This window comes from Gossypium arboreum, chromosome 5 (assembly GCF_025698485.1).
Source record: "Gossypium arboreum isolate Shixiya-1 chromosome 5, ASM2569848v2, whole genome shotgun sequence".
Lineage (NCBI taxonomy): Eukaryota > Viridiplantae > Streptophyta > Magnoliopsida > Malvales > Malvaceae > Gossypium > Gossypium arboreum.
The window spans coordinates 85718972-85744148 of record NC_069074.1 but is presented as its reverse complement, the minus strand read 5'-3'; the positions used below and the strand labels follow the sequence as shown (position 1 = coordinate 85744148).

Genomic DNA, 25177 nt, shown 5'->3' with positions numbered 1-25177 from the left:
ATTATAAAAAATAATAATTAAACCCTTTTATTAATGAATACCATCTGGCGTGACAGTTAACGTATACTAATGTAATTGATAAAAGCAACGTGACAGTTAACGTATACTAATGTAATTGATAAAAGCAACGAAAAGCTAGCAAGTGGCATGTCAAGTGGATAAATATATTGATTTGCATGACACGTTAATATATATTTAAAATTTTAAATTTTTAAAAATTAATTAAAATTTATTGAAAATACATATTTAAAATGTACATGGATAAAATGATGTTTAAATATATTTAAATTTGAACAATTATTTATCTAGATTTGTTTTATATAGTTTTTGAATAGAAGGACTAAAATTAATATATCTAGGGATTAAACTTATGTTTAATGGATTTATAAATAAAATTTTATCACTACACAAATAATAATTCTTAAATAAACTTTAAAAAATAACTTTTAACATAAAATATTTTCTCTTACCGGAGTTCATTTAATATTGTTAATATTTATCTATTTTAAATTTTTTTACTCACAAGTAGAGTTGCATAGCCTAACAAAACTTTAGGCCTCATTGATAAGTTCGGGCCCATAAAATAAGCCTAAATTTTTTTCTTAGCCCAACTCAGATGAATATATTAAAATTTAGGTTCAGCCCACCTGTATTGTTTTTTATATAAAAAATTTAAAAATATAATATACAAAATATACTAAAAATATTAAAATAAATATTTCCCAACAAATTAAAAATAAATTTAAAAAGTCTTCATACTTGAATAACATAAAGATAAGTGTAATTTAACAAGCAAATAATTTTAAAATAGTAGCAAAATTAACAATAAGACAAGTATTATACACATCCAAATCTTATCAACAAAATAATAGTAACTTAATAGTGAAATGATAGCAAAACAGTGGGAAAATAACAACAAAACATGGAAAAACAACAACAAACCCAAGGCTCGACCCATTTGCTAAACGGGTTTCATTTTTTGTCTAATCCCATTTTCAGACCTATATTTTTACTCAAACTCCCTAATTTTTCAAGCAGTCCATAGACAACTCTACTAACAAGTTAAAATTTTTTTTATTTTAATTTCATACATATTACATATTAGTTATAATTATTAGTTTCAAACCTTGCTCGATTGTTATTTTTAATATTTTATAAAAAATTGTTAATATTAATTAAAAATAATATTTAAAAATAAAAAAAAAATATTTCGCTCCCCCACCCCTATGTCTTCTCCCCCTCTCCGCTCCCTCCCCCAACACCGCTCTCCCTCTCCATTTACCGAATTTTTTTTGGTAATACAAACAGTATAATATTTATTGTTCTTGGGTAAAAGGTCCAACTTTAACATCAATGTAACTAAACTTACTGCAAACTGGTTTATGGCTGGTAAAAGAGAGAAACTAGTTAAATATAAATGAATTTTTATGAGAATTTAGAGTAAACATTATACGACCGACACCTCGGAAGTCCTGCAGAGGATCAATAAGTCAATAGCCACCGTTTAAAATGGAGAGGAAGAGGGTCGGAGTGGGCGGGTGGAGGGACGGTGGGGGAGGAAGGAGGAGATAGGAGTGGAGGAGGGAAATGTTCTTTTATTTTTTTAATATTATTTTTAATTAATATTAATACTAATATTTTTAATTAACCATTATTTTTATTTTTCCCACTTTTTTTATAAAACAAAATTAAATATTAAAAATAACAGCTGGCCGGTGATTGTTAAGTTCTGATTGGGCGAAATTGTTTTTGACCAATGATGTTAGGTGGTGGAGTGAAATAGTTAACAGCAACATTGTTTGAGTACACAAATTCAAAAAAAAGAAGAAATTATCTATTTGATAATTTTTAATTATTATTTTTAAATTTCTTTCTAATTATTAATCCTTTTTATATTTTTATTCCTTATAAAATTATTATTTTAATAAAAAGTTACAATTATTAATATCTTTTACAATGTTTAATCATTTTAGAATATACTTTAACGTATTTAGAATGAATTTAGACAAATGTATGTCTATATTAAAATGAATTTGGACGTTTAATTAGTCTATATACGTTTTAGGCATGCATTTTAGTAATTTTAAATATTTTTAGTTTTTAAATATAAATGATTTGGCATGCCATGTCAGTATATTTATCCATGAGTCATGTCACATGTCCACTTATTGTTGCTACTATTAGTCATGTAAGTGTCAGTTAATTGTCAAATTTATCACACAGCATATGCGTGTGGGAATCACGTATTTAGAACTAGATTTATATTTAAAATAATATACAATAAATAATAAAATATATTATTTGAAACTAATTAATAATAACATATGAAATATATATGATATTAAAATAAAAATATTAGATTAAATTGTAAGTAAAACAAAATTTAAACACATGAATACATCGAAGTTAAGATATGTATAAAAATATCAAAATAAAAATTTGGTTCAACGGTAAATTTAAGGTTTTACTAACTCAATTAGCATGTGTTCAAATCTCATAATATGCATATTTTATTGGTTTTTTAAATAAAAATATCAAAATATCAAATAATTTAATTTATTTTAAATACAAAAGACATTAAATTGGTTTTCCTAACTGAATTGAGTCTTGAATGATTTTTTGGACTTATAAAAAGTAGAATTTGCGCTTGTGGAAATTATCGAGTAATTGAAAATCAAAAGGAAGACCCTAAATTTTGTGAACAATGCAGAGCTGGATTTATTGATTCTCAGGTACGAAGATATCAAATAGGATATATAAGCCTGGCATGTCCAGTAACTAATGTATGGTATTTGAAACGTCTTCCTAGTTATATCACCAATCTTTTAGACAAAATTTGTGATTTGATTAAAATTATTATTTTATAGATTAAGAATGAAAAACTATTATCCCATTCAATCGAATTGACATATTCCCAATTTGACATGTCTATGATTGAGTCAGTAAAAATAAATAACTAAAATGTAAGTGACTGAAGTCGGCAAAAATGTAAGTAACTGAAGTCGGCAAAGCTTTACATTTATAAACCAAAGTGGAAAAAAAAAACCGTTTCTTCTTTAATAAAAATTTGCTTTTAGGTATCATTGGTAGGCAAGGTTGGTGAGGAACAGTGAAGATAAAGAAATAAATGACCCACATGTATTGAACTTCCATGCATTTTCTTCTATATTTCTTTTTGTTTTTTTTTTCGTGTCTTTTTGTTGTCTTTAAATACTTCAGTTTATCAAGAGGGTTTTATTATTATTATTATAAAAAGGGAACATAGAAAGTAGGCTAAAGTGGAAATGTAAGACTTTTGGTGTGATTATGATTGAAAATGAAGTTCAAAAAAGAACAAAAAAAGGGGGCAGAGAAAATGTGAAGGTGTTTAAAAGAAGTACATTGTCATTGGTCTGAATTCCCAACAGTTTTTGCAGCAGACAAAGAGCTGCCAACCAGTTCCATCTTTTGTTCTACCAGTTTGAGATGCAAATGGGGGATAGTTGTTGGTTACCTGTTTTGTTCCACTTGGTTCACAAAAGCTAGGCTTCTTATTTAAGTTTTACAATTTTGAAGTTTGGGTAATTTTGATTTGATTCATAGTAAGATACTTGAAGTACTTAGATAATTTTAAGTTTGAAATATTTGGTTTTATTATTCAAGTTTGATACTCTAATATGTATTATTTCATATTTTTGTTCGAGATATATAATTAAGAAAATAAGATAAAAAATTAAATAGAAGATCTAATAGAATGATTTGAGGTGATTATTTAATTGATCTACATTATCGAATTAAGAGATGTTCTTTTGGAGTGAGAGATTTAATCTATTTGTTTAAGTGAGTAGCTATTTATTGAGGTGATCATCTTTGAACGACTTCGTAATAATATCAAGTGATCAAGTTTACATTTTACTCCTATTTACTTAAAAAATAAGTAAATTAATTCTTGTACATTAGATCAAATAGTAGATTTGTCTTTTTCTTAACAGTTCATTCATTTCTACTGTTAAAAATTGATATATGTACGTCGACATGAGGTACGCGTGGTACATCAATTTTAACTATCTGATGATTTTGTTAACCACGTCAGTTTTTAATAATAGAAATAAACGAAAATTTGAAATTAATTAACATATAAAAGTTATTGTAGTTATACTATACACATCTCTCTATGTGTGTGCATATATATATATATATATATATATATATAGTAAGTGCATGCATGCGATTCAACTACCTCATTAGTCGTTAACAGACAACCATTTATTGCTTTATATTTTCAAAGTTGAAACTGAATGCTTGTGGAAACGTATGCCATTCAAAGCCGTATTAGATGTTAGTTGACCTATTTAATGTTTTGAAATTACTCTCTTTCTCATTTTTCTTACTATTTAATATATTTCCTAAAAAATACAAATATATGAATTAAATGTCTCATACAATATAAAAGCCATCAAGGTCATAAACCCAACCCAGTTCATACAGGAGTCCAGAAAGGCTAGTAACACTTACCACTATATTAAGAGAAAAACAAGCCACCATTACTTGAATCAGGCTTCTTTGTCGATAATTGGGAGCCAGAATAGACTTCTGCAAGTTTCGTCGGCATACTCAGCCATCAAGGTGACCAGAACCTTGATGCGTGAAGTCTCTGTTTAGATCGTTGCCACCATGGTAGTGGAAGCATCTTTGAACTTGAAACGACAATTGTAGTGGAATCTCAACCAAAACTGAGTTACAAAACTCGATAAACTAAGTCACTAAAGACAGATAAAATCAAGTCACCACAGTACTCGAAGACCACAAGTCAACAACATGATGTGCTGTAAAAAATGCCCAACTCATGGAAACAATCTTATTATTCTTAACGAAACAAGCCTCTTCAAACCAAAAAGTTGGTCGATGGCTGGTGAAGTAAGTATAGATAGGGGTGGTGAGTCGGTGTGGAAACTGACTACCATACGACCATGCTGTCAGCCGCCATAGGCCTCTAAAAAACTCGAGAGCTTTCTCCCTCTTTAATCGTTGTGGAGATCTGAACGCTCAAGATTCTCACCCAGATGGGGAGGTCATATGGTGGTGGTCCCATGCCAATCAACCGATGGAGACTTGAGATAGGAGAGGGTCTCCTTCTTGGCTTAGATGTGGATCTGGGCGGTACAGGTTGTTGGGTCCAAATTGATATTTGAAAGAAAAATCAAGTAGTGCTAAGACTAGTTCCAATTACTTTAGGCACAAGAAATGTAAAGTGCAAAAAAGTAAACAAGAAAAGATATTTATCCAATTCAATTTCCCTACATTTGCAAGGCCTTGTTTAAAGAGAATATTCACTATCTACCACTCTACCCTCTGTACCTATGGAGTAGAGTGCTTGATAGCTAGAACCCATGCCCAACCGACCTCTCTCCATAAATACCTCCTCTATGCACCAAAAGCAAAGGATATGAGAACTCTCTCCCAACTTTTATATACAACCTAAACACTAAAAGATGCATGAGCCTTGTAGGAAGAAAGCCCAAAGTAGCTTGGTCCATTTTCTTCTTAAGACAAAGGGAGAATGCTTTGCCAACAATAAGTAAAGAAGAGACAAATAAGACACATGAAGAAACCAAGGCACATAGAGGAAACATACGCTACGTCGAATCTCCTCAAATGTTCTTACTAGAACAAAACGCATAACAACGTCTTGGAAAGTGGTTTGACGGGAGAATAAGATAACTACAAGCAAAGCCAACATTCTAGGCATGCCAAGGTGAGTTCCTCCAGTCAATGGGAGGCAATGAATGTATCTCTAGATGATTTCCTTCATTTAAACATGGTGGCTTCTAGGGTCTCCTTACTGTTGGGAAATCAATGTAGTAATATCACAATGTACTTGTAATTTTTCAAACAAATTACTCTAATAAAAACTTCATCATTATCATTAATATCTCTTGTATCATGTCCTCAATGGTTTTTGCATGCAAAGCAAAATGAAAGAAAATACTAGCTCGTTGATCATCTAACATTTAAATAATACGAAGTTGTATTATGTGGTCATAATGCAAGAAGACAATTTGTATTAGTAGATAATCTAAAATGACTCGTAGATTAATCAAATTTGAGCAAGATGGTTAAGAGATTCTTATTCCATCTATCAAATCCAATTAGAGAGATACCTTGTCTTAGGTATCGGAGTGTATGTCTATCAGAAGATAAAGTCCCAGTTGTGACTATCTAGGGTTGACAATACATTGGATAAGATCTAAGTAGAATAAATCGTAAATTCATTTATGATTTTATTCACTTTTATCTCAATCTTGAATAAGCGACGAATTATGTCTATGTGATTTGTATATTTTGATGTATTAAAATCCTAGACTCAATTGGTAATAGAATCGAAAGTTGGTACATTGGGCATATGACTTTTGCATGACAAAGCTTCACTTACAATAGTAGACTTCATAGCGTAATAAAGGAAAAATGATATCTTCTCATTGGCATTACATGATACATGGAAAAGTAACGTGGTCTTGAGTCATTTGTCTTAAGATGAGTGATTTAACTATTATGTATCAGTAATTGACTTTTTCTTGGAGGAATATGTAATTGTTACCATGAGATAAATCAGATTATATTGGGAGCACAAATTTTATTCCAAAGATATTAAGGATGTTCTATGAGGGTAACACACATATGATAAGATCATTGGATGAGCACTTGATAAGTAGCTTTTGTAATGGTATATAATGAAGAGAACTCAGTCATGGTACTTTCGTGGAATGTCTCCATGACTAAAGAATATTGTAATTAAAATACGAAGAGTCAAAATTTAATTATAAATTATTTGAGCCCTAATTATATATGTCAAATCGGTCCCTCTGCTAGCTTGATATAACCTAGATGGTTTGCCTTTGAATCGATAATAGGAAAAGTGAAAACGATGAGTTAGAGAAATATATTGCATGTATTACTATCCGCAATGAATGTGTTTTCTTACAATATACAAAAGAGAATTTAGAAATTAAAATTAATTCCTTCAAATTATTAGTAATTATAATTAAATAATTGCAATTCAAAAGTGAAAACCAAATTAATTAGTCATTAAACTAAACAAGTTAATTAAAATTAATTAGTGATATGATTTATCAATCTCAGTTTTTTTTTGTTGAATTGAAATGTTTAATTATCTAATTAATAAAAATATAAACTAATAATAATTGTATAAAACTTTAAAATGAATATATATATATATATTTGTAAAAGCTAAAAATAAATATCATAATTGTTTAAATAGGATTGGACCATTTGATTAGATGGATAAAACCTAGAATTGACCAATATTCTGATCAAGAAAATGATTAAATCAATTGATTCATGAACTGTTTTAAACCATAATTGAATTTAAATTACGAATTGATTAAAAAGAAAATTAGTTTTACTAATTTTTTTGCCTAAATTTCTTGGCCTTAAACCCAAGCCTATTTTCTAAATCAACCGGCCAACACTGAATCCAACTCAAATAGAAAATGAGAAAAGAAAAACTAAATTAAAGTTAATTAAAGTCTTAAAATTTTAATTGAATTTATAATGTAAAAATGATGTTTGTGTCATTATGATTATTTAAGTGTGTTTAATAAATTTTCTAAATATATTTTCTTTTCTAAATTTTCTTATTTTTCATATTTTTAATTTTTAAAATTCCTCTTAATTTTTTAGCAATAATTTTATTATTCAATATTACGTAGTTAGACAATCGAATCAATTATTTTTGACTTAACCAGTTGTATTTATCAAATCAATTTAAAATTTACAAATATGACTCTAAGTGTCCACAACATTAATTGCGGTAAATAAAATAGTCAAAAATATTAGAAAGTACTGATCTAATCTTTTGAGAAAGGAAGAAAGATAAAAGAGATTTAACCATAAAGGTTAAAAATCATGTAAACCCATGATTTGTTAGTAGATAAATATTTCACTTTACAAAGATATTTATCACCTTGTTTCAAATTTTAATTTTTTTCAAAATTATTTGTGTTATTGTTTATATTTGAGATATAAATATTAACATATACTCATGTTAAACCGCATTTATATTCCAATCCAAGTAAAAGTAAAAATACATGCCCTTTGATTGAATTGATTATTTTCAGAGCTTTATTATTAAATTTTGAGTGATTATTATTAAAAAATAGTAGCTAATATTGAATAATTTCCTTTGACAATTTTGAAAAATTAGTTATCTAAATACCCTAAACAATAAGTTGATCATATGTTTAAAAGAAAATAAAATTTTTATTGTGAAGCAAATTTAGCACATGCAAAGCTCAACCACAAATACGATCACTAAAACATTATAAATTAATAAAAGAATAGTGTAATTAATCTAAAAAAAATGAAATAATAGTAACTATCTCTAAACCTCAATTAAATCAATCAACATTCCTAAAAGCCACCCCAAAAGCTACCGGGTCGCACACCCAATAAGATACTGGCAACTAATAGCAAAAGGCTTGAAGAAGTTGCATTGCCAAATGACCTGGAAGGTGTTGAAGCTGACAACAACACATTGGCAGAAGCGCCTATTGGTGATTGAGAACCAGCTGGAGAAGGTGAAGTGGCTGGTGGCTGAGCTAGTGGAGTTGAAGTTGTGGCTGGTGTTGTTGCCGAAGAAGCTCCATGAGAATGGGACGGAGTTGAAGCTTTGGGTGATGTTGAAGATGGTGTTTGGGGTCTTGGAGATAATCCTAGTGATGGTGATTCTGCTTTGGGAGGATATCCAATAGGGAGATGTGCCCTTGAAGTGGGTGATGGTGCTGTTTCAGGTTTTGGAGATGATACTTGAGGAGGATTTGCAACAGGGAGATGAGGCATGGGAGAGTGTGTTGCTGGTAATGGAAATGATTCTTTAGGAGATTGGACAACAACGGATGAAGCTATGGGAGCCAAAGCTGGCCCCGGAGATGATGCTTTGGGCGGTTTTCCAACAGGGCCATGAATGTAATGCTCGGAAGAGTGTGCTGGCTCTGGAGATGATGCTTTGGGCATTACTGCTACAGGGCCATGATGCTCTGGAGAGAAATTTGGCTCTAGATTTGAGGTTTCAGGTGGTTGTACGACAGGGCCATGATGCTTGGGTGAGTATGCTAATCCAAGAGATGATGCTTTGGGTGGTTTTGGAACATGATCATTGAGCTTGGAAGAGTGAGCTGGCACTGGGGATGGGGCTTTGGCAGGCTCTGCAACAGGGTCATGATGCTCGGGAGAGTATGCTGGCTCTGCAGATAATGCTTTGGGAGGTTCTTCAACGGAAATATGATGCTCAGGACAGTGTGCTGGTCCTAGAGATGATGCTTTAAGTGGTTCTAGAAGAGGTCCATCGTGCTTGAGAGAATTTTTTGTCTCTGGAATTGATATTTCTGGTGGTTTTACAACAGAGCCATGATGCTTGGGTGAGTGTGCTGGCCCCTGAGATGAGGTTTTGGCTGGTTCTGCAACAGGGCCATGATGCTCGGGAGAGTGGGCTGGCCCAAGAGATGATACTTTCAGAGGTTCTAGAACAGGTCCATAGTGCTTGGGAGAATTTTTTGTCTCTAGATTCGATGTTTCTGGGGCCTCTACAATGGAGCCATGATACTTGGGTAAGTGTGCTGGCCATGGAGATGAGGCTTTGGCTGGTTCTGCAACAGGGCCATGGTGCTTGGGAGAGGGGGCTGGCTCTGGTGATGACGCTTTGGGAGGTTCTGCAATAGTGCCATGATGATCGGGAGACTGTGCTTGCTCTGGACATGAGGCTTCGGGAGGTTCCACAACAGGGCTATGATGTTTGGGTGAGTATGCTGGCCCCGGAGATGATGCTTTGAGAGATTCTAGAACGGGGCCATGATGCTTGAGAGAGTGTTCTGGCTCTAGAATTGATGTTTGAGGGAGTTCAGAAACAGGGCCATGATGCTTGGGTGAGTATGCTGGTCCTGGAGATGATGCTTCAGGAATTTCTCCAACAGGGTGATCATTCTTGGGAGAGTGTGCAGGCACCAGAGATGAGGCTTTAGGTGATTCTGCAACATGGCTATGATGTTTGAGTGAGTATGCTGGCCCCGGAGATGATGCCTTGAGATATTCTGGAACAGGGCCGTGATGATTGAGAGAGTGTTCTGGCTCTAGAATTGATGTTTCAGGGGGTTCAAAAACAGGGCCATGATGCCTGGGTGAGTATGCTGGTCCCGGAGATGATACTTCAGGAGTTTCTCTAACAGGGTGATGATTCTTGGGAGAGTGTGCGGGCACCAGAGATGAGGCTTCAGGTGATTCTGCAACATGGCTATGATGCTCGGGAGAGTGCGCTGGCTCTGGAGATGATGCTTCATGATTCTTGGGAGAGTGCACAGGCACCAGAGATAAGGCTTTAGGTGGTTCTGCAATATGGCCAGGATGCTCGGGAGAGTGACCTAGCTCGGGAGGTGATGCAATGGGAGGTTCTACAACAGTGGTATGATGCTTGGGAGAGTATGCTGGCCCTGGAGACGATGCTTTAAGAGATTCTAGAACAGGACCATGACTCCTCAAATGGTGTTTCAGCTCTAGAATTGATGTTTCAAGAGGTTCAAAAAGAGGGCCATGATGCTCAGGTGACTGCGCTGGCCACAAAAATGATGCTTCGGGAGCTTCTACAGCCAGACCATGAGGTGAGATCAGAGGCTCTGGTTTTGGTGGATGAGCAAATGGGGCTCTATTTCTCTCAGCCATAACAACAGTAATCAATTTCTGACCCTTTTGACAATGACCATCTTTCCCACTGATGAAAAAGAAGGCACCCGATTGAGGAAACCGAAACTCAGAACTCCCACTAATCATTTTCTTTAAAGGATTTTCCATGTTGCACTTGAAGAAATCATATTTGTGTACTAACAAAACCGAGTCTAATCCTTTCTCATACTTGAAAACTGCCCAACAAACAATTGAATCATAAGAACGATCATGAAAAAGAAAACGTAAAAGGCCAAAATGAATGATTCAAAGCAATGAGAACAGTTACCAAGAGTGTCATTAACATGGAACTTTTGTCTACTAGCCCAATCATTGTACATCTCCTTCGGCTTCAAAACCCATCCATCACTGCCACCAACATGAAAGTTTTTGTGAGCATAAGAGAAAGATATAAGACAAGCAAACAAAACCAAGAAAAAACAGAGAGATTTCTGAGATTTCATATTGATATGAACAGATAATGGTTTTAGAATATAATTTTTATATATAGGTAAAAGAAAGGGGTTCAAAGATAGTTCTGAAAAACCAAAATTCTATAGTTTTGCAGTTAAAGATTATCAAAGATTGGGAAAAGTCGAAGATAAATTGATAATTATCCTTTGAATAAAGAAAGATAAAAATTGGGTTCAACTTCAAATGTTTCCTATAAAAATTGGGTTCAACTTCAAATGTTTCCTACTTTGTTCCACTACTGCATATGAATCAAACAAGGATGGTTCAGGCAAAAAACCAAACATCTGGAGAACAGATTCAAGAAATTCAAACCATTGATAAAATTCAATGCCGAGTTCAAGGAGAAAGATATTTAATGGCTCCTCATTAGAAATCCCATCAATGTAAAGCTTGATATTATCATAAGTAACAATGGGTACATTCTCTTTCAAGAGTTGAACGTCAGTTTGGCCATGGAGGAATCGACTTAGCTTCATGCTCCTCATTTGTTGCCATTAATTAACAATAATTTCAAGGCTATGGTCTGGATGCTAAATTCACCTCTCGGGGCTTCGAGAAAAACCGTCTTCCACTTTGAGCAAAGGAAGATTAAATGCTCAAATATAAATGGAGTAATATCAAAATAGTCTCTAAAAGTTTATCAAAATTTCAATATAGTCTATCCACTTTAAAATTTATCAAAATTTTGATATGGTCCCTTCTTTTATAAATTTTATTTTAAAATAGTATGTTATTTACTAAACTCTAAAAATTAAATTAAAATTATTATAAGAATTTAAAAATTAAAAAATTGAAATTCAATTACTTCTAAAATATGGGAATTTAAAATTACTAATTAAAGAAATTGTATTTACACATTTATATTGGAACTTATATGTTACTTTTAAACTTACATAATGGTTTTCATATTGGTATTTTTACTAATAATAAAAAATACAAAAACATAATTTTAAATTGGATGGACTATATTGAAAATTTTATATACATTCAAGGGCCATTTAGTAAAATCATAAATGATGAAAAATGATGTTATATCATAAATGGCCCTTGAATGCATATCAAATTTTCAATATAGCCCATCCAATTCTTTAATTTTCAATATAGGGCAAAGCAATGAAAGCATAGAAACAAGCGGTTCTTTGGTGGTTGCGCTGTCTATGCTTTGGGCGTAAAATGGAAAATATCACAAATGGCCCCTCAAAATTTTATTAAAATTTCAAAAGATAAAATTTTTAAAAGAAGAAATTAAAAAATTCAAAGCCATATTTACTTGTAGTTCCCACCAAAATCTTAGATTGAAATGTATTAATATTTAATTGAAACTGGGGGAAAAGACAATTGAAAAAGAAACTAAAATTTGTAATCATGAAATTTTGATAAATATGGGGACTATTAATGATATTTTACCATTATATTTTATAATAAAAACTTATTTTATTTCTAAATTTATCAGAAAAGATATTACAGAAGGTTGAAGAGAGCAGCAAAGAGGGGGCAGATTGAATTCTGAAAAGAAGAATGTTCAAAAATTTGAGCAATTGCGACATACATTCCTTTCTGGCAAGCCTTCCTCTTATTCATCCTCCCTCCCCAAATCAAGTTGCAAAACTAATGAAAGGAAATGTGCTTCATACCCATTCAACCCACTCTTAACCTTATCAACCAAGTAACCAGTTGTTTCCTTTCTAACCCTCCCATCAATAAGTGGCATCCCAAGGTAGATACTAATAACCCTCAGTCTTTGTCCCCTTAGAGTTTTTAATTCCACATCTCCTTCTGTAAGTGACAGTATATTCCTCTTCTTCATCTACTTATTATTGATTATTTTCTTTTAATTTTATTAACATTTTAGTGCCTTTAATATATTTGAAATTTTTGCAGGTTTAGGCTTTGGGGATTCCGAATTATCTTCGACGGTAACCTTAAATCTTCAGCTATGCTAAATAAATCTGAACCCTGTTTTTTATGTTTCTTTTCCTTTCTTTGAAGTTGTTTTGCTTTATTGATTTTTGTATTAAAAATTCCACTGGTTTATTACTAATACTAAAATTTTCCGGGGTTTATTGTCATCCACTCCTGCGGTGGTCTTCCAAACATTCCAACCGTCAAATTAAATGACCACTCTATTCCATCCGCTCCCTATCAAATTCCCTCTCAACTCGCCAACTTCCACTCACTCCACTACCTCCAAATCCCTTATCCTTTGCAAGAAACGCAATAACGACACCGCGTTTGAGGAACATAAATCCGGGTTCGTCGACTACGACAAGGGCCAGCACGAGGTTTCCACTCGGGTGAGTGGACTCAGGAAGGCCCATATCCCTAAACGGTACCGTTTGCGTGTAGAAGGCGACCGCTTCCAGAAGGACTGGACCATATCTGAGGTGGTCGACCGAGTGCTGGAGCTCAATCATTGGGAAAATGTCGAACCGGTACTGAACCGGTGGGTTGGCCGTTTTGCTAGGAAAAATTTCCCCTTCCTCATTAAGGTATGCTGCGTTCTTATGCTTCTATAAAGCTATAAAATACATAGCTGTTACTCTTTGCATTTTTTTTTCTTAAAAAAATTCCAAGCATAAATGCACATGTTGAATAAGTAAATGTTAAAATTTTCAAATAATGAAAAATGCTTCCCCGCCTCACATTTCTTCATTTACTCGTTTTTAATAAGAAAAAAGAAAAGGCAGATACGAAAGTAAGAGCCAAACAAAGCCTAAGAATAATTAGTGATTAGCGGTTGAAATTGTGCCCGTTGAGTGATTTTGATGCTGGATTTGCAGGAACTGACACAAAGGGGTGCAATTGAACATAGTATAAAAGTATTTGAGTGGATGAAAAAGCAGAAGAACTACTGTGCACGAACTGATATCTACAATATGATGATAAGATTACATGGTAGACATAAACGGACAGATCAGGCTAGGGGGTTGTTCTTTGAAATGCAAAAGTGGAGGTAATGCTTTCTGTTTGTTTGATGTTATATGGAATTTAGTGTGTCATTTCCAACTGACATAAACTACGTTTAACCGTATGCAAAACTTTACTCGTGTGGATCTCACGATGTTTATAAAATGGTTAGAAGTCAAGAATAAATTTGCTGTTTGTAGACAAGTACATGTCTGTCTAACAAAAGTGTAGCTTTTTGGAGTCTTCTTATGCTGGGCAAGAAGTAGCCTTTTGTAGTTTTTCTATCAAGATCTTTGAAGTCATTATCCTAGTTTAATTATTTCTAATAGAGCTACAGCTACAGACTGCATCAATACAATTGCTCAATTGGCATGAGATCTCAATTAATTATAAACTTTTATAGAATATTCTGAACTCATACATTTTGGTGGGGAGCCTTCATACTAATGACCAAGGAACTATAAGTGATAGAACCTGGAAAAGTTCTGAGCCCCATGTTAATTATATCCTAAATAATGACTATTTGGCTGTAGAACTATGATACGGCCATGATTGATTATCCTTAAGTAACTTTAGGGCACTGTGGATTGCTAGAATATTTCATCATGTTGTTTAAAGCTTTACAAGTATATGGCTGTCTGAATCAGAAATTGATCAGTAAAGTTGTAAATTGTAATAAAATCCCCAAATATCAGAAACTGAAATCCCTAAAAATCAGTCTATGGAGTTTAAAAAGGTGTATAAAGAGTTTAATGTTCTACTGTCGTTTAGCCCAAATGTTAAAGATCAGCAGACTTAACGGGGACAAATGACAATTATGAGTTTCCTCGTTGACCTTCCTTCGATGTTTGAGACGACCAAATCACATATTCTTTCTGGATCTAAAATTTCATCTCTTCAAGATACTTTTACGAGAATGTTGTGTATTGAAAACACTCATTCAGCTCAGACTAATAATAGTGCTCTTCTTAGAAAACAGAAAACTATCCTTGTACTATAACAACAAGGCTGCCATCAACATAGCTCAAAATCCATTTAAACATGATGGAACAAAATACATTAAGATTGATCATCACTTTATCAAACAGAAATTGACTATAGGTGCTTTTAGTTCATGTGACATTTGACAGGCAATTAGTTGACATACTTCTTAATCATGAGAAATATTTTCTTTACCTAAATACCAAAAAAAAAAAAAAAAACCTAGTAATTCATTAGCTCCTTAACAAAGTTACTGTGGTAATTAGGGAAATTATCTCACTATCAATAGAATTTCGAATATGCAAAAACAATTGAGCATCTTCTCTCAGCCACACTTGTCTAGTATCATCAGTAGGAGGTTCGTTATTCAAGTGATCATCTTTATCAATGCTTTGTCTGTAAATTCTAACCATCTTGCTCCAATCTAGATAATTGGTCTCATTTAGTTTGTGCTCTGTAATTTTCAACATTATCAAAATCATCTCGCTTGTAAGGACTTTAGGTTTTATTGCCATCCTTTAAATCCAAGTAACAATGGATAAAACAAGTAAAGAAAATTTAAAGAACCAAATTTCAAGCAAAATATCCCAAAATAACCCAAGGAAAGCCACCAACTTCAAACCGAAGAGGGGAATCATCTGAATTTCCTAAAACTTATTAGCTACAAAATGCCCAAACAATCGCATAAATCCAAACCGATACAAATTCCCTAAAACCCAGCTCTGATCAGGCACCCAAAGGCTGCGTTATGGTCAAACAGACTAGTCGGCACCGGAGGAAGAATTCGGTGAAAAGAAGGCCTCCCAGGCTTCCCCATGCACCGCCATGTGACAAAGGTTTGCTCAGCTTTGGATGGTGCGTGAGCTTCACACACTTGCTTTCCAGTTGTCAGAAGTTGCAAATCTGCTGATGGCACTCCTTTTGCTGGCAGTGCACACTATAAAATCACTTTAAAAGTGACTCATTAAAATACCCCAAAAAACAATGAAACACAAACCAAAAAAGAAAAAATTGAGCTGAAAGGCACTGATTCCATGTAACCAAAGTAGGAATCGAGAAGGGTGTAAGAAGAAAATTATGAGAAGAGCATCTCATTTATACAAGTTACTATAGTCAACTTAAGGAAATTGTTATGATCCTATTAGAATCTTTAGATTTATTGTACATAATTCTAGGGATTAATTAGCATTAAATTAGGTATCTTTCCTTCTTTGCATATCTAGGAACTAGTATAAATATGTTATGTAGCATAATGTATAGGCACAAGAAATTATTTTAGAATACCCCTTTCTCTCAACTCTCTACCTTTCTTCTTCTTTTTCACAGCTCTTTACAGCCTAAACAGTGACTGCAAGGCTGTTTTCTTTCTCTTCTTTCTTCCTCTTTTTCTCTCTCACTCGATTTCACAGAAATAAATCAAAGTAAATAAAACCCATACACAGTAATATCAGATTTAGCCTAAATAATATCTTATTTACAACAAAGATTATAATGTAATTTACATGAAATGACATAAATAGTGTAATACAAGCAGGTGACAGATTGACATGCATGGCTGACACTAAAATGATATGTGCATATATTGTTAGCTTTGGAGTTTTATAACTTTCCAAGCAATAGGCTTCTTGTATCCTCAAATGTTATAAATATTAACTTTTGAAGATTTTGACGGTTTCTCATTCAAAAATCTTATTTAACTTTGTGGTGACATAATAATTCCATAATATCTCTGCTGTAGGTGCAAGCCTGATGTTGAGACATACAATGCTCTTATCCATGCACATGGTCAAGTTGGTCAATGGCGATGGGCTATGAATATCATGGAAGACATGCTCAGTGCAGCTGTGTGTATTTGTATTTTTGTTCCCTAATGACTCTTTGTGGGTATAACTTGAGTGAGCTTCTTTTTGTTATTTTCACATTTAAATGATACTGCATATAAAATATATGTTCACAATACTACATGGTGCGTTCATTTTCTTGCAATGGTTTCTGTTATTATTGTTAAGGTCAAACAAGACCCACAAAGTGCTTCTATTATTATCTAGTTGTCACTATAATTATTGTTATGGTTGATACAAATTTGGTGTCTGCAGGCTGTACTATTCATATAATCTTCCCCTGGTTGATTGAGCAGATTGCTTTGCATGATTTTTATTGGTCACATGCTTCAAGTCCCACTTTTAAGTTTGTAAATTCATTCAGAGTTGCACATAGTGAGATAAATTATATGATTTAGAATTATGGAAGTTTAGATGGGATTTAAGAGTTTTGTCAGGGGTTTCCCCTTCAAACTAGACTAAGCAATCAAAATTGATGTGCCATAAAGGGTGCTTCTTTCTTTTCCAGTTCTCTGATAAATATTTGGAGGAAAATAGATAGAGGAAGAAACCAAATAAAACTTTCATACATGCAGTGTACATGATAACATAACGGTTGCTAAATAAATCCAATCGAAGTTAGCACATATATTTTTTTTATATAGATAGATAGCATCAATGCTTTGATGTTTTCTTGTTTTATAAAAAATAAATCAACCTAGCTTTTTCTATTAAGCAACTGTTCTTTCCCTAATTTCTTTTTCCATCTCTTCAGAAATTTTATGTCTTTTCAACAAGAGATGTTTGTAACCTTAATGTATATGGGCAGATCCCTCCAAGTCGATCAACTTATAACAACTTGATAAACGCTTGTGGATCTAGTGGAAACTGGAGAGAAGCTCTGAAGGTTTGCAAGAAAATGACGGAAAATGGAGTTGGACCAGATCTGGTGACACATAACATTGTATTGTCAGCATATAAGAGTGGGGCCCAGTATTCAAAAGCTTTATCTTATTTTGAATTGATGAAAGGGACACATATTCGTCCTGATACAACTACACTGAATATTGTGATAAATTGCCTAGTGAAGCTCGGACAATATGGAAAAGCTATGGATATATTTAATTCCATGAGAGATGAGAGAGCAGATTCCCGACCTGACATCGTTACATTCACTAGCATCATTCACCTATATTCTGTTTGCGGACAGATAGAAAACTGTAAGGCTGTGTTCAATGCAATGCTTGCAGAAGGTATACAACCCAATATTGTTTCATATAACACACTAATGGCTGCATATGCTTCACATGGAATGAGTAAAGAGGCAGTTGCTGTTTTTGACCAGATAAAACAAAATGGATTTCGTCCAGATGTTGTTTCTTATACTTCTTTACTTAATGCTTATGGAAGATCGCAGCTACCTGAAAAAGCTAGAGAAATTTTTGATATGATGAAGAGAAACAATTGTAAACCTAATCTTGTAAGTTATAATGCATTGATTGATGCCTATGGATCCAATGGTTTATTAGCTGAGGCTGTAGAAGTCTTGCGTCAAATGGAGCAAGATGGGATTAAGCCAAACATTGTCTCAATTTGCACCCTTTTAGCTGCCTGTGGGCGCTGTCGGCAGAAAGTGAATATTGATGCTATACTCTCAGCAGCTGAGCTGCGATGTATCAAACTGAATACAGTTGCCTACAATTCAGCAATTGGAAGCTATATGAATTTCGGAGAGTTTGAGAAGGCGATAGCTTTGTACAAATCCATGAGGAAAAGGAAAGTCTTAGCAGATTCTGTTACTTATACAGTATTAATAAGTGGTTCCTATAAACTGTCCAGATATAGTGAGGCACTTGGGTTTCTTGATGACATGGTTGGTTTAAAAATTCCCTTAACGAAGGAGGTGTACTCATCTCTTATTTGTGTCTACAGTAAACAGGCAGGTGCTTCTGCACGGTGTGCTTCTTAATTGCTGATATACAACTTGAGGGAAATGTTTTCGTATTTATTTTATTCTTCCTTTTAACACCCATTTCAGGGCCAAGTTGCTGAAGCTGAATCAATGTTCAACATGATGAAGGTTTCTGGTTGTTGTCCTGATGTTGTTGCATATACTGCGATGCTGCATGCTTATAGTTCTGCAGGTAAGTTGCACGATACACTTCTGAACTAACTCACTGTGGAGACCAATTCTGGATACATGTACAAGCTATATGGGGAAGTGATCTTTTTGTCGAAGAAATTTTATTATCATAGCTGATCTTTTCTTAAAATGTTTTTTTTATTCTATACCCGGAAGTTTACTGATTAACTTCATGGTATGGTGTGAGCTTAGTTCTGTGTTTTTTATTGGTTGAACTTGTCTAAAGAACATTTTCCACTTTGTCTTGGGCATTTATTTAAAGCTGCATCAGAACTGGCTATTTCTCATGCTAATATGTTCAATTTGTTTGAAAGTATGTCTTCTTTAGCTGGAAAAACTACTACTTTGGGAACTAAAAACTTGGTGCTTATTAACTACAGAAAATTGGGCAAAAGCTTCTGCAATCTTCCTAGAGATGGAAGAAAATGGTATCCAACCAGACTCTATAGCATGTTCTGCTCTACTGCGAGCTTTTAACAAGGGAGGACAACCATCCAAAGTTCTTGTTTTGGCAAAGTATATGAGAGAGAAAGCAATTCCTTTAAATGATGCTGTTTTCTTTGAAATGGTATCAGCTTGTAGCATGTAAGTTTCATGTCTTTATTTTCTGAAAAGAAATCATGTTTCATTAGCTTTTTCCCCTTTTGTCAAAAATATTGCTTATTGTTTATTATTTTTTAGAGTGCTTGATACCTGATGCAGATCTTTCCATTTTACTTTTATATCAGAGGAAAATTAACTTTTGAAAGAGTTCCATTTTACTTTTATGGCAGAGGAAAATTAACTTTTTCCAGAATTTGAGGATAATGAATCTAATTTAACCAATTCTATTGACACCCAATTGTATCCTTTTCGCATTTTTAAGGGAAGAACATGTATAGAAGAAATTAATTTTGGTGGGGCCACATCCAACATTGCTTGCCTGTACACTATTTCACGATATATCCTACATGACAAAATAGATCCTTTTTTCATTGAACATTTAGTATGCTTTATCTGCTTACTAGAAACTAACATTGGGGGATTCAAATGAAGTTTACAAGATTGGAAGACTACAATTGACCTGATCGAACTAATGGAGCCTTGGTTCCCTTTGGTTTCCATTGGGCTTTTGAATCAGCTTCTTCATCTGCTTGGGAAGAGTGGAAAGACTGAATCCATGATGAAGGTACTTGATTTCCTTAATGTTTATACATGCAATAGAAGTCCTTGCTGTTGCTTTGTCTTTCAAAAACTCCAAAGTTCTCAAGTTCTATCTTACCACTAAGGTTAAAGGTTGGTTCGGTGTTTGATTATTCTTATTCTCCACTTCCTATTTTTTTTTTCTTTCTTTGGAAAACATGCAGCTGTTTTACAAGATAATAGCATCAGGTGTTCCAGTCAGTTTCAACACCTACTCAATCTTGTTGAAAAATCTGTTGGCAGCTGAAAATTGGCGGAAATATATCGAGGTTATACTCTGTATTATCTGTTAACCATTTTAGCGTCTATCTTCAATCCACACACCATAGAGTTTCTTAGATAAATGATGTAAATGGTGTTGGATTCATCTGTTTTTCTAGTTTTAACATCTGGCATGATGGCTAATTGTTTGAAATCTGAATGGCCTTTGAATTAGGAGACGCAGGTCCTCAAACATCTTACTTTTCCGCAATGGCATTATGGTACAAAATGCGTTATAAGACTCAAATCTCCTTGACAAATCTCTGTGCAGGTTCTTCAGTGGATGGAGGATTCCGGAATTCAACCTTCGAAAGGGATGTTTGTTGATATTGTCTCCTTTTCACAGAAAAGATGTGGGGTTGAATATGCAGATAAAATAAAAGAAAAAGTAGGTAAGCTGAAGTTATTTCTGCCATGATAAATATTACTTTAGTGTTATTTTATTTTATTTAAGGAGAAAATATAGTTTTATTATTTATTTCACCTTTTATAATATGGTTTTAAACTTAAAAGAGACTATCACATGTTTCTTCATTAAACCAAGTAAAGGCTTACTAAAAACAAAAACTAATAGATGAGACAAATTTCCTTTTTCAATCTAAAGGTTCAATTATTCTATGTTAATAAATTTGTTTCAAGCATACTCGTCGTTATAACTTTGTTTAGAAAATTATGTTTTAGGAATCGGTTCTAAAAATTTATCGAAATAAAATATGTAAAAATAATTTATTTTAGTTTTGAAGAAACTTAGAAAAAGATTGTTCTTCATTCTGCTAATTAGTTTACACCTATAAAGAGAGGAATTAACACAAACAAGGAAAACAATCCTTAAAAAACAGAAACTCCCTAAGAATCAGTGACTGAGATTAGTTTCTATTTACAAGGGAACTCCTAGTAATAAGGTAAGTTTTCTGTCCTTAATCTTAGGAATTCCAACAAGTTTTTATATAATTGTTGGTTTAATTATTGGAATAAGATATGTAAAAATTATTTTCTAGCTATATATGTTTGATTACTACTAAATTTATCTGCCACGTTGGGCGGTAGCTATTGGCAAATTAGCCTTCAATTCTTTGAGTTCACTAAACTTGTAGTGATTGCAACGATTGATTCATCTATTGATAAATCGAGTTGTAATACCACAACTTTGAGTGTAATGGTGCACTCATCTCACGGTAGATGGAATGTGTGAGTTTCATGTCTCTCTCTCTAGCAAAGCATTGAAAAATGGAAGCTTCAATTCACATCCACGAAACATATGAGACGAATGCAAGAATTTTCTCTATAATACGTGGTGCTTTGACACTTAAATTGTGTATATGTATCTGAATTATAGTCTTTGTCCTATTTATATTAATACAAGCACACTCAAAATATTATATATTTATTTCAAAAAATTAATAATGATATTAACAAAATAAAAATATACCAAGATTTTTTAATTTTTTAAATAGCATATATGGATAATTTTGCCCCTAAATAGAGAGAACATATATTCTGTCCCTGAAGAAAACCCATTTTACAAAAATGGGGTATGTCCAATGGAAAAAATCGTTGAGGAATAAAAGAACAACAACAGATATGATGGATTCATTGAAATAGAAAAAGAGATCAATCATACAGTGAAACTAAAGAGAAAAATAATAGGGAAAACAACAACAACGATAACGATAGTTTACAATCTAGGAAGGAGTAGTAGGAGGGGTCAGTCCATTATTTTAGTGGATAAAAACACAATGAAACGCAAAACAATAAATGACCATTCCACTCCTGCGGTGGTCTTCCAAACATTCCAACCGTCAAAACCTCCGTATCAAATTAAATGACCACTCTGTCCCATCTGCTCCCTATCAAATTCCCTCTCAACTCGCCAACTTCCACTCACTCCACTACCTCCAAATCCCTTATCCTTTGCAAGAAACGCAATAGCGACACTGCGTTTGAGGAACATAAATCCGGGTTCGTCGACTACGACAAGGTTTCCACTCAGGTGAGTGGACTTAGGAAGGCCCATATCCCTAAACGGTATCGTTTGCGTGTAGAAGGCGACCGCTTCCAGAAGGACTGGACCATATCTGCGGTGGTCGACCGAGTTATGGAGCTCAGTCATTGGGAAAATGTCGAACCGGTACTGAACCGGTGGGTTGGCCGTTCTGCTAGGAAAAATTTCCCCTTCCTCATTAAGGTATGCCGCGTTCTTATGCTTCTATAAAGCTATAAAATACATAGCTGTTACTCTTTGCAATTTTTAATATGTAATTCACGTATAATACAAATTACAGAACAATAAAGGAAAAAAAATTATATTATAAACTCGAAAAATGATTGAGATTAATTTTATTTCTCAAGCTCATTTTTAAAGTTAATATTTATGTTAAAACTTTCTCAAATATTAAGTGGATCTTTGAGCATAATATGATAATTTGAGTTAAGCTACCGATGAACTGAAATATTATTATTAAAAAGTCATTTTTAAAAAAATTAACTATAATAGAAAGTAGAATAAAATTATCGCTGACTACATTATATATAGTGTTAATGTTTCATTTTATTACTAGTATAATAAAATAAGGAAAAAATTTAATTAATACATGTATTAAAATAATTAGACATAAAATAAAAAATAATTAATACAAATTTAAACTTGAAATTAAAATGATGAGTAAAAAATTATTATAAAAATAAAATATTTTCAAAAAATAAAAAAAATAACGTATAACACAAATCACAGAACAATAAAGGTTTTTTTATATTTTGAGGAGGAATTCAAATTGAGGAAAATTCATGTATTTGTTGTAAAATAAAATATTAATATATGTTTTATAAGTTAAGTAATATCTAAAAGTATCCAACAATGTTAATTTTAGATTTTGTTAACCAAAAACAACATTTTATCTGGTTAATTAGTTTGTGATGCTAATTATACGTTTCTTTAACCGTAAAGATGACTTTTGAAATTTACAAGTCTCTTCGCAAGTGGTTTTTTTTTTATAAATTATATTTATGTTAAAGCATAATTAAATATTTTTAAGAATATTTTTATATTGAAAATAAAATAAATAAACAAATGAAATAATAATTATAGAGGAGCTAAAGGAGTAATTTGTCCCTTTACTAGGGTTCCAGTCCATCCACTGGAGCTTTATTGGTGAAACCATGGAGATTGAAATACGTGGTAGCTCATAGTTTAAATATAATTTTTGGAAAACAGTTAGCGAACATTTTTTTAAAACAATAAATTATTTATGTTAGAAAGAACAATAAGTTAGGTGCAATGATAATGTATATTATATTTTAAAAAGTAATATTGGTTTGAATTTTGGAATAGGACAACCCCAAATCCTAAATATAAACCGTAGAACGAATGATAAAAATTATTTAATTTACAATTATTTTTTAGTTATATCTCTCCTATATTTTTATAAATTTTAAATTATTTATTAATATAATATATAAAAATATCATATTGCATCAAAGAAGGTTAAATTTATTATTATGTCTTATATTTTAAATTTAAAAAAATCATTTAATGTATAGGTTTCTTAATAAAAGATTAAAATATAATCTATATCATACTACAAAGATATACGGGAAGTAAGTGATACCGCATAAGTGACGCACTCAGGTGGTGTATAGTTTAACTTTTGGAGAACTCATTTGATTGACTCTAACAAGTTCTCAATTGAAGAAGGGTTGACACCTTTCACCCCCTTTAAATTCAGTTTGCTCCATAACTTCGTAACTCTTTTATCAGGGCTCATCAGGCTGTAGCTATTGGTGCAGCTCGCGAAGCAGCTCCCGCTATCCTCTGAAGTACCTCCGCTATTGTACGAAGTAAATCTTCATCACCTCGACCCTCTCGATGAGGTCTATTGGCTTTATTTCCTCGAGCACCAACTTTATCAACACCGTGTGCCTCGATCTCAACCTGATTTTCACCCTCAAAGGAGTGATCACTGCTATTGATTCCATCTTCAACAACATTTCTTGATTCTTCAGACATTTCATCTATAAAACAGAGGAATTCATAATCAGCATCCAAACCTCGACTTTGACTCGACTCGACCTTGGCATGTACCTTTAGACTCAATTTTAAGATTGATTTAGTTAAGAGAATTGACTATACCTATAGTTCTGATACCACTAAATATAACACCCCATACTTGATCCGATCGACGAGTCCGAGTTATAGGATGTCACATTCATTGCTAGTGTCGTATACGAGTCATATACGAGTTCATATACGAGTCATTGACTATACCTTGGATATTACATGTGTATAACACGATATATAATCATTTTCGGGTCATATACGAGTTCAGGAAAACTTATTTACTATCCTAGGGTTGAATTTGGACTAATCTTTAAGGTATTCAAAACATTTTAGGCTAGTGTTGTGGCATCAAGGTTGTGGTGTCGTGACCCCTAAAACAGTGAGCTAGCTTTCCAACATGAGGGCCAAATTGTAAAGTTTTTAAAATTTCATGAAGTTGACGTCGCAACATCAAACAGAGGACATCACGAGGATGATGGCTGGCGTCTCGACATTCCTCAACAATATACCAAAATTGTAATTCCTCTTAATTTCAACCTAACTTATAACAACAATTAGTAAGTCTTAAGTCCCCAAAAGACCATTTCACACGCATGACAAGTTTAATATAGAACTTCAAATCAACAAAACCTTTTTCATGCATGA

At 33.0% G+C, this 25177-nt stretch overlaps 3 protein-coding genes across 6 annotated transcripts; 2 read left to right on the top strand and 1 right to left on the bottom strand.

The window, feature by feature from the left end:
- Positions 1-8239: 8239 nt before the first annotated feature.
- LOC108458797 (proline-rich extensin-like protein EPR1) lies at positions 8240-11816 on the bottom strand. The gene is made up of 3 exons (XM_017758193.2): positions 11497-11816; positions 11000-11079; positions 8240-10907 (listed from the first exon to the last, which is right to left on the bottom strand). The coding sequence occupies exons 1-3, from the start codon at positions 11667-11669 to the stop codon at positions 8410-8412; spliced, it is 2751 nt and encodes a 916-aa protein (XP_017613682.1). The 5' UTR covers positions 11670-11816; the 3' UTR covers positions 8240-8409.
- Positions 11817-12640: 824 nt separating this feature from the next.
- Positions 12641-20990, top strand: LOC108460522 (pentatricopeptide repeat-containing protein At2g41720). Of its 4 annotated transcripts, none has more exons than XR_008283089.1 (10): positions 12641-12962; positions 13066-13673; positions 13965-14137; positions 16811-16916; positions 17722-18831; positions 18931-19036; positions 19416-19620; positions 20156-20203; positions 20382-20486; positions 20750-20779. XR_008283089.1 is itself a non-coding variant. In XM_017760038.2 (10 exons), exons 2-10 carry the CDS (start codon positions 13299-13301, stop codon positions 20894-20896), a joined length of 2460 nt encoding a protein of 819 aa, XP_017615527.1. In that variant the 5' UTR covers positions 12641-12901; positions 13066-13298; the 3' UTR covers positions 20897-20990. The 4 variants fall into 4 exon arrangements, 3 of the variants coding, with proteins under 3 accessions (XP_017615527.1, XP_017615526.1, XP_017615528.1); XM_017760038.2 differs by having other exon boundaries at positions 12641-12901; positions 20071-20203; positions 20750-20990; XM_017760037.2 differs by having other exon boundaries at positions 20071-20203; positions 20750-20990.
- Positions 20991-21126: 136 nt separating this feature from the next.
- Positions 21127-24780, top strand: LOC108459964 (pentatricopeptide repeat-containing protein At2g41720-like). Its single transcript, XM_017759359.2, has 2 exons — positions 21127-22663; positions 24233-24780. The coding sequence occupies exons 1-2, from the start codon at positions 22301-22303 to the stop codon at positions 24314-24316; spliced, it is 447 nt and encodes a 148-aa protein (XP_017614848.1). The 5' UTR covers positions 21127-22300; the 3' UTR covers positions 24317-24780.
- The last annotated feature ends 397 nt before the right edge of the window (positions 24781-25177 follow it).

What these genes read in the sequence shown, in the direction of transcription:
- LOC108458797 (XM_017758193.2), bottom strand. Translation starts at nt 11,669, where the DNA reads ATGAGGAGCATGAAGCTAAGTCGATTCCTCCATGGCCAAACTGACGTT. An exon ending in GGCATTGAATTTTATCAATG is followed by an intron (nt 11,080 to 11,496) that starts GTTTGAATTTCT and finishes TGTTGGTGGCAG; the next exon opens with TGATGGATGGGTTTTGAAGC. An exon ending in CCATGTTAATGACACTCTTG is followed by an intron (nt 10,908 to 10,999) that starts GTAACTGTTCTC and finishes TTTGTTGGGCAG; the next exon opens with TTTTCAAGTATGAGAAAGGA.
- LOC108460522 (XM_017760038.2), top strand. Translation starts at nt 13,299, where the DNA reads ATGACCACTCTATTCCATCCGCTCCCTATCAAATTCCCTCTCAACTCG. An exon ending in TTTGAAATGCAAAAGTGGAG is followed by an intron (nt 14,138 to 16,810) that starts GTAATGCTTTCT and finishes TCTCTGCTGTAG; the next exon opens with GTGCAAGCCTGATGTTGAGA. An exon ending in GCATGCTTATAGTTCTGCAG is followed by an intron (nt 19,037 to 19,415) that starts GTAAGTTGCACG and finishes TATTAACTACAG; the next exon opens with AAAATTGGGCAAAAGCTTCT.
- LOC108459964 (XM_017759359.2), top strand. Translation starts at nt 22,301, where the DNA reads ATGACCACTCTGTCCCATCTGCTCCCTATCAAATTCCCTCTCAACTCG. An exon ending in ATTTCCCCTTCCTCATTAAG is followed by an intron (nt 22,664 to 24,232) that starts GTATGCCGCGTT and finishes CTCTTTTATCAG; the next exon opens with GGCTCATCAGGCTGTAGCTA.